This window comes from Lathyrus oleraceus, chromosome 4 (genome assembly GCF_024323335.1).
Source record: "Lathyrus oleraceus cultivar Zhongwan6 chromosome 4, CAAS_Psat_ZW6_1.0, whole genome shotgun sequence".
NCBI classification, from domain to species: domain Eukaryota; kingdom Viridiplantae; phylum Streptophyta; class Magnoliopsida; order Fabales; family Fabaceae; genus Lathyrus; species Lathyrus oleraceus.
The window spans coordinates 481,387,903-481,397,217 of record NC_066582.1 but is presented as its reverse complement, the minus strand read 5'-3'; the positions used below and the strand labels follow the sequence as shown (position 1 = coordinate 481,397,217).

The 9,315-nt window shown below is 32.6% G+C and overlaps 1 protein-coding gene across 1 annotated transcript; it reads right to left on the bottom strand.

Moving 5' to 3' along the window:
* Positions 1–6,158: 6,158 nt before the first annotated feature.
* LOC127138087 (uncharacterized) lies at positions 6,159–8,982 on the bottom strand. The gene is made up of 2 exons (XM_051064491.1): positions 8,847–8,982; positions 6,159–6,589 (listed from the first exon to the last, which is right to left on the bottom strand). Exons 1-2 carry the CDS (start codon positions 8,980–8,982, stop codon positions 6,159–6,161), a joined length of 567 nt encoding a protein of 188 aa, XP_050920448.1.
* Positions 8,983–9,315: the final 333 nt, after the last annotated feature.

The following is a 9,315-nucleotide window of genomic DNA, read 5'->3' as shown; positions in this document are numbered from 1 at the left end:
AACCAACTTATTTTGTATGTACATCTCGCTAGTGTTTGCTGCCATATCATGAAATTAAATGTTCGATGGATCTAAGAAGCAATACTTTCTTAATTTAATTTTCAACACACATCACATGTATTAACCTAATTAAAATTTAATAAACGCCAAATCTTTATGTTAAAGTATGAGAACAATGAATATAAATTGAATTTGCCGTAAAAATTATACTTACGAGTGCCACAATTATAGTATGGTTATGTCTAGCCAATTATTTGCCTTCGAAAATTCTATAATACAACTCTTAGGAAGTCTATAAACTTGTTTTGGTTCATGTTAATGTAATGAACTCGCAGATGTCTGGAATCTCCACTATCATCCTTGATAGTCTCTAAGTGTTATCTAGTTGATGTGGTGTGGTCTCAATATTATGTTGCAAGGTAGAACAACTATCTTTCGTGCTTTCACAATCCATAACAACTTTCTCAACTACTTTCTCAGGTAAGTCTAACTGATATGAAATTGGGTGATTGAGTACACCTATTGATTTCAATTCTACATCATAAAAACAACTGAAATACATTAAAAAAATTTAAATACACAAACAATAACAACAATATACAACACAATTTTATTAAATTGTACTTATACCTCAATCACGTTGCGGGTACACTTCTCTCACACTTCCTTGGACAACTTCTCTCGCTCCTCCTCAACCAACCTCTCTCGCTCCTCCTTGAGTCTCTCTTGCACCTCCTACAAAATCTTCTCCCGTTCCTCCTGCTACATCCTCTCCCGCTCCTCCAAATCCACCCTCCCACATCCTCCTGAGTCCACTTCTCCATTGCCTCCCGAGTCCATTTCTCTCGCTCCTGTTCAAATATCTCCCTTAACTTTTTAGCAACTATCTCTTCAAAATACTTTGTTAATTAATTATGATGGTCCAAAATGTAACTTCAATCTGATGCCTCTTCCAAGACCACAAACACAACCAACATGCTCCTCGATTCCAATCACTTATACCAAGATGTCATGACGATCTTGTGGAACGAAGATACCAACTTTGGATTGTTCAACTAGTCACTACAACAAAAAGACATTTCACGATGAAACTTTCACCTCGAACATTTAAAAACCAAGGGAATATATCCTGGGAGCACCATGTTCTATTTAAAAATATATATATATATTATAATATATATATATATATATATATATAATATATATATATATATAATATATATATATATATATATAATATATATATATATATATATATATATATATATATATATATATATATATATATATATATATATATATACCACTTATTCCCTCGATTTTCTTAAAAATCTAAGGAATATAGCTATAAGGGGGCTCGCTTTGAATCTATGTTACTTCATTTTATGTTTTTTCAATGGTTTAATCTTTTTTTTCTTCAGTTGACGCCTTTCCAACTTCCATTTTTTCTATGTTAATCTTTTTTTATATATATATTTTATTAGTATTAACCTCGGTTACATGGACCAACTGAGAAGTAATATATTTTGCATTAATATTTCCAAATCCATTTTTTAAAAAGCCTTTTTTATTTTTTTATTTTTTTATTTTTTTATTTTATATATTTATACCCTTCAGTTTTTCTAAAAAACCAACGTGATAGATATTTTAAATGTATTCACAGAATATAGCCATGTGGTGTTTTTTTTATATTTTCTTTTATATTTTAAATTGAAACATACACATCGATTTTATTTGGAAAGTCGACGTGATTTCTCTTTTGTATGAAATACTTTAGAGAACTAGACTCTAATTTTTCATTATCTATCAATGCTCTAACTTCATATCATCATTCTCTTCGCAAAAACCCTATGCGATTTTCATCTTAACTCTCATAAAAACTCTTCTAACAGTTGACATTCATCAAACTTAAGCATCAAAAGTCATCACGTTTGAGGTATGTTTGTTCTTCTTCTAACAATAGGTTTATATCACTGAAATATCTTTCTTGTTGTATGAGTTTTTTTTCACTTTCATTTATTTCACGGAAATGACTTTAGTATCACTGAAACGACTTTAGTATCACCATAATGGATTTAGTTTCTCTTGATAATTTGTTTTTCTATTTTGATCACTGAAATGTTGTTAGTCAATATGTTTCTACGTGTTGTTTATCATTGAAATGATATTAGTTAGTATGTTTCTTTATTTAGATAGCCATGGTCGATTCGATAAGCACCTCTTATACAACATCTGCTGCAACCTTTATTAATATAAAATGTAAAAGAAAAACTAGAGGTGCCACGATGTATACCAAGGTGAAAAAAGCCCACTAAAAGGTATTCGCTACTCGGTTACAGTTGATGTTGCAACCGACAGGGCTTATGGTGAAAATGTTGAGGACTTTATGGGTTACATTGAGTTGTAAGGTAGAAGTAAAGTGACTATTTTGATAGTAGTTGGCACGACGTTGATAGTGATTTGAAAAAAAAACGTATGGACCGATATTACGATATTTATTTTGAATTTTATGATTTGTTTTAGAAGTATATATGATCATTTATTTTTTTGTTTAATAATAATAACAATTATATTGTACAAACATATGAGGTGTTTAATGTTAGTCCATATGATAGTATGGTGAAAAATAAATTTCTTACATATGTTGGTGAGCATTGGAGAGACTTTAAGACATAACTCACACGTGATTATATTACTAATCCAAGAGACGAAGATGAACCTGAATATAAGCCTCCATACTTGATGTATTCATTTATTGATCAGGATATTTAGGATAAATTTGTAAAGTCTCGCACCACTCATGAATTCTTGGCTAAGAGCCAAAAAGGAAAGTATAATAAATCTAGAAATATCTATCCACATAGGTTGTCTCGTGGAGGATATGAAAACCTTGAAAAGAAGATGATTGAAGAAAAAATAAAACAAAGAGAATAGGAGTTGGAAGATTCTATAAGACTTGATCGCACTCCATATCCACCATCACTCCATGAGAAATGGAATATGACACGTCAAAGAAAAGGTGGATAGTTCACATCAAATACTACGCGTGAAGTGACTGAAAAGATTGTAAGTAGATACTTTTTTCAACAATATTTACTTTAGTAAAATCAATTTGGTAAAGATGAAATTTTATATGTGTTGTATGATGTACTGGTTGAAAAATCCAAAGTCGTCATCTTCGTTCCACAAGATCATCATGAAATCTTGGTAGAAGTGATTGGAACCAAGAAGTATCCTGGGCATGTTCATGGTCTTGGATGAGGTGTTGGCTTCAAGTCATATTTTGGACCATCAAAATCATGTAGACAAGTAAATTGTAGGAGAGAGATTAAAGAGATAGTTGATGTACAGTTGAGGGAGGTAAGGGAGAAATGGATTTAAGAGAGAGGGAGAATTTGTTCCAGCATGTGCGGGAGACTGTCCAGAAGGAGCAAGAGGGATCAAACCAATGACCTTTTCCATTATAACCTCAGTTTTTCCATAACTGATGGGTAAAGTGGCTAGTTTTCATGTCACCTTTTGTTACCTCGGTAGTGTAACTGAGGTAAAATCCATTTAGTGTCTGAGGTGAGGTGTGTTATTTATATTAGTGAGTATATCCTATAACACATATAATGGTTCATCTTTACCAAATTAAATAAACTAAAATAAGTAATGTTGAAAAAAATGTATCTACTAACAATCTTTTCAGTCACGTCGTGTGTAGCCTCTGATGTGGACACACCATCTGGTCTTTGATGTGCCCTATTCCATTTATCATGGCGTGATGATGGAGATGGACTGCGATCAAGGCTTCTAGAAGGATGTCTCAACTCTAGTTTTCTTTGTTTTATTTTTCCATTAATCATTTTCTATTCAAGTTTATCATATCATACACAAGAAAATCTATGTGGATAGATATTTCTAACTCTATTCTTCTTTCCTTTTTGGCTCTTAGCCAAGAATCAGGAGTGGTGCGAGAATTTACAAAATCCTCCCAAACCTTTTTATCAATAAATGGATACTTCATGCATGGAGGCCTTGAATTATCATTGGAATTTTAATATAATCATGTGTGAGTTGTGTCTTAAATACTCTCTAACGCTCACCATCATATCCAAATCATTTCTTTTTCAGCATACTATCCTCTGGAACAATAAACACTTCCTATGTTTACATACTAACTTATGCATGACTAACTTCTAGATGTCAGGTGGAAGACCTTACCCTTTACCAAATTATAGGGAAAAGAGGGAGTAATGATGTTGCTTAGGCAATAGTTTTTTTGTTTAGTACCACCCCATCAAGTAAAATACTAATGTTGTGCTCCATGTTGGAGCATCGGGCATGACATCTGGTCATGGTCCTTGTATTTGTAAAAACAAATTTATCTGTGTTAGTAGTATTCATTGCATGTTCTGATATCAACTATTAACTGATTGTGTGTGCATGATTAAGTATGTGAATTATTAAATATTTAAATATGTTAGTTAGTAGGATTGAATGCTACTAACTATGTGATACTAGATTCATGGATGACTATGTCTATGAATGATTGCATGATTATCTATTTGGTTTGGAGCAACTGGATGGATTATATGTAAGCATCTGAATGTTGATGCTTTTGACCTCTACTATTGTTGGTTCTTAACTCTAATACATGGAAAATTTTGTTGCTTAAATGCTTTTAAGATCCAGTACATATACTAGATGTCAATAGTTCTCATGGAAGAAGTGTTATCTATCTTGAAGATTGTTTTGTCACAATTTGCCAAAGTGGGAGATTGTTTTTCCTAATGGATTGGCCTTTGGATTGGCTGTACTTAGCAAATTACACCTTGGAGAAGTGTCAGTGTGTTCATGATTGGTCTATCTTTCTAAAGCTATTCGGAACTGAAAAATGGACATGTGGTGGTCACGATGCTCCAGTATGTTGGTACGACATATGGGTTTTGTGCAAGAGGCGACATATTTATACATTTTAACAAATTCTTTTTACAAGATTCAGTTATGTTTTATTGCTATTGGTTTAGCAATATGATTATATGATTTGTTGGACAACTGTGAAGATCAAATACGATTTAAAAGATATTTAAATTTTAATTTGTAACGAACCAAATCATATCTTTTTGTTGAAAATATTGAAGGAGCAAATCAAATATCCAATAGATTGTGCAAAGATTTTGGACGAAAATAACAACAGATCTACAAGGAAAAAGCCTAGAGTTATTTTTCTATATAAGGAGTTCAAATCTACATTGGAAAGAAATCATTCACATTAAAGATTTTAGAATGCTAGGGTTTATAAGAGTCCTTGTTATTTTTATGTACACGTCTATGTTTCAGCAAATTGGCATAGAAGGTTTGTCTAGTTGCGTTGTAAATTCAACATTGTTAAGTACACCTATATGTTTCACTAACTTGGCATAAAAGGTTTGTCTAGTTGAGTTGTAATTTTTAACATTCTTTCATCTTGTTAAGATTGAAGCTAGTGATTGGGGTTTAGTGATTTTTTTCCTTGTCACAGGTTGTGTGACAGAGAAAAATGTGAGTAAGTTCTCATGTTTAAGAAGAGACTCTAAATAGAAAGTCATTGGCTAGTGTTAGGAAGAGGCGTTGAACAACATAGGGTTTGTTGTTTCTTATAAGTCTAATTGTACTAAGCTACTAATAGTGAATTTCCTTTCTTGGATTATGGACTCGACCCCTCAGACGTAGGTGTAGTTTCACTGGACTGGGTAAATAATTGATTGTGTTATTTATTACTTTTCTACTTCATCTTCTAGTACTTGTTATTGTAGTGGTTCTAGTGTATCTTGTCGAACCGGTTGTCGAAGCATCGAGTTCAACATATGTCCCTTAAGGAACACAATTTTAGGCGCCAAGTGAGAAATAGTGACCCTAAACCAATTGGAAAAAAATACAGTATTTGAGATTCAAAGTTAGGCCTTTTGTAGTTATATCTCCTCAGGTTTAGGAAAAATTGAGGGTATAAGTTGTATATTTGTTTTAAATCAAATTTATACATGCCGCTCCGAGGACATATACCTCGGTTTTTGGTTAATCGATGTGAAAGTTTTGTCATAAAATGTATAATTTATAATAGTGGGGGATTCTCTTCTACTTCAAGGATTTTATATTTTTGAGTTTTTGTTTCCACTAAGACATTTGATTCATGATTACTCAGTCTCACTTTTTGATATGACATGCACATATTCCTTGACTTCTTTATCTTGTATTTCCTCAATCATGTTAATAGAATTCGCCATAATATATTCAATAGGTAAAAAATGCGACTCACTTGGAGACACTTCCTCGACTATATTTTCAACTACATCAACTTTATAGTGTTGCAGGTTCTCTTTTTTATGTTTCATGGCTTCAAACACATTAAACAAAACCTGTTCTTTGTTGAATATCAAAACCAATTCTCCCATCTCCAAATCAATGAGAGCTATACATGTTGCGAATAATGGTCTACCTTGAAGTAGTGGTGTTTCAGAGTCTTCTGGAATATCAAGAATCACAAAATCTGCTGGAAACAACAAATTTTCCACTCTAACCAATACATCTTTAAGAACTCCATATGAATAGGTGATATAACGGTAAGCTAATGTTAAATTCAACTAATTTTTCTTTGGTTCACCATAATTTAACTTTCTCATCATGGACAGTGGCTATTGGGTGAAAATATGGATACAACAAGGTCTAGAAGGGGGGGGGGGGTTGAATAGACCCAAATTCCCTTTTGAAAATTTGAAAAACTTTTTATGTCCCATAAATCAAATATTTTAAGAAGCGCAGAAGCAAAACACAAAAACACGAGAGCTTTGAAGCATCTCAATTAATCAAGCCATATGAAATTGTACATGAGGTTACCATGAGATCAATTGCTTATCGTGCAAGTCACTTACATGACAGCCAAAGTCGCTTTAAATGAAGTGATTTAAAAACACATTACTTAGATGTTCTTAATAATACATAATTGACTTCAGGATGATTCCTTAAGATTGATTCATCATAGACCTAAGCTTATACATTAAATCTTTATAAGCACATTCTAACCTATATGGTATACAATCAATTCATTTGTGTAATGATGCAACATCAAATTCTAATGAATGAATGCTTGTAAAGTAAAAGAGATAGGTAAAGGGAAAGATACACAGAGATATATAGTGTTTCAGCATTTGTCATTTATTTGCCTACGTGCACTCTTTAATGTATGATGTCATCTTAACATAATCACGATCTTCCACTATTTTGATACAATGTTTATAATGTTTTGATTATAAAGAACTATCACACGATAATTCCCTCTGATGATGCAGACACTAAACTGCTAACAAAAACAAGACCCCTCAAGATCTTGATCCAAGAACCTCTTTTATCCATAATAACATGCTCCAAGTATTCATGTGTGGCGATCCACTTGATCCCACCAATTTATTGTTTGAGCAATTGCCATTAACTTAAGTATATTCGACAACTCCTAACTTTGTCTGCAAGCAATCTTTCTCCAACGCCACCAAACAAGAACAACTTCCAACTCTGACCTGCAAACCATTAATACTTGATCTTGCCAAAGTCTTCCTTGGAGTATAATGGAATCCCTCGTCTTAATAGATAACAATTCAATGCCAAACTGCACTCAAGAATGATACCTGCACCTGTAACATAACAACTAACTCCACACAAAAAAACATTAGATGCCCTAATGTACCACTAGTCTCCCTTAAACTCAATCTTTAGAGTAAGGTCCATAATAAAAGGAAAAAGACTAAGGATGAAAAAGGTGAACAGTGCCAGATAATCTCAACAACCACTGATATTACAAGTTGTTAGTCAAGTAATTCAGTTTTGATGAAGGACGAGCACACACACAAGGTTCAATCAAATTTCTAGATGAGTGGGTCTTTATTCTTGATTTTTATCAAGAGCTTGATCAATTTTAAACAAGATTGATCTACTCATTCTCTAACTTACACAAAGACAATAACCAGATTGCACTAAACAAGATGCAACAAAAAGGTAAAGAATTGACATGGATTCACTATCAAAGATTGGAATTTATGAGAAGAAGATAGAAATATGGAGTCAAGATGAACACACTAAGAAGAGAAGACAAAAATCATTTTTTTTGTCTCTATGGATTACCATAGATTTCCCATAATTGTTACTTAATCATTTAAAGAAGTGATGGAAAATTGGACTTTTTAAAGTTTGATTAGAATCAAGAATGATTTGTGATTCGAATCAATATGGAAACTCCGAGAAGGCCGCTTTTTAAAGCCAATGATTCGAATCATTATTTGCACTTGATTCAAATCATTATTTGCACTTGATTCAATCGTGTTCAATTTTTTATCCGAATCATGTGATCCAAAAGTGAATTACAATTTTCAAAGGATGAATGATTTGAATCAAATATAACACATGATTCGAATCAAATACCAAAACATTCAAATTCAAATGTTCTAACTTGTGATTCAAGTTAATCATGTGGATATGAAAAAATATTAATTTCATAGGCTCAATAAAGAAAATACCAACAAGGATCAAATGAAAATAATCATGATACGTAGAGGATTCTTAGGGGTACAATTTAGTAGCCAAAGTGATTACAACCAAATGGAAATGAATAGTACAATCACACATATGAATTGAATAAACATACAAATTACAAATATGCAATCAAACAATAATTGAATTGTAACAAATCAAAACACAAATGATACTTAAATCACATAAACGATACCAAATGATACTATGTGCTTTCAGTGGAATCAGATTAATGCTAGCTCCTAAGTCACACAAAGCATGACCAATCGTTAGTGAACCAATAGAACATGGACTAGTAAACCTACCTGAATCAGTGAGTCTGGGCGGATGCTTTAGTTGAATGATTGCATTTAACTCTTCTGCTAAAGTGATATTCTCATCATACTTCAATTTACACTTTCCTGATAAGAGGTCCTTCATAAACTTAACATAAACTAGCATCTGTTAGAGACCTTCACATAATGGAATGTTAACCTGTATTTTTGTCAGCATCTCCATAAAAAAAATTAATTATCCCATTGTCATTTCTTTCTTTGGTTTCTTTTTTAAGATCGGGTAAGGTGGTTTGATGTAATCAGGTAGCTTTGGGTTGGGTTCATCCAGGATTTGTTTCTTCTTCATCCTCAAAGGTGAGTTTCTACCTTTGAGCTTGTCAAGTTTGTGCCCTCTAACTTCCTCTTCACTATTTTCCTCACTTTTCTCCCTCTATTTTTTTTATCATCCTCTTTTTCAATTACCTCCTCTTTTCCACGCTTTTTCTCACCTTCACTTGAC

Excerpts from the sequence above, each read along its gene's own strand:
- LOC127138087 (XM_051064491.1), bottom strand. The coding sequence starts at position 8,982 with ATGCTAGTTTATGTTAAGTTTATGAAGGACCTCTTATCAGGAAAGTGT. Across the intron at positions 6,590-8,846 it reads GCCCAGACTCACTGATTCAG|CTTACCGTTATATCACCTAT; the intron begins GTAGGTTTACTA and ends ATTTAACATTAG.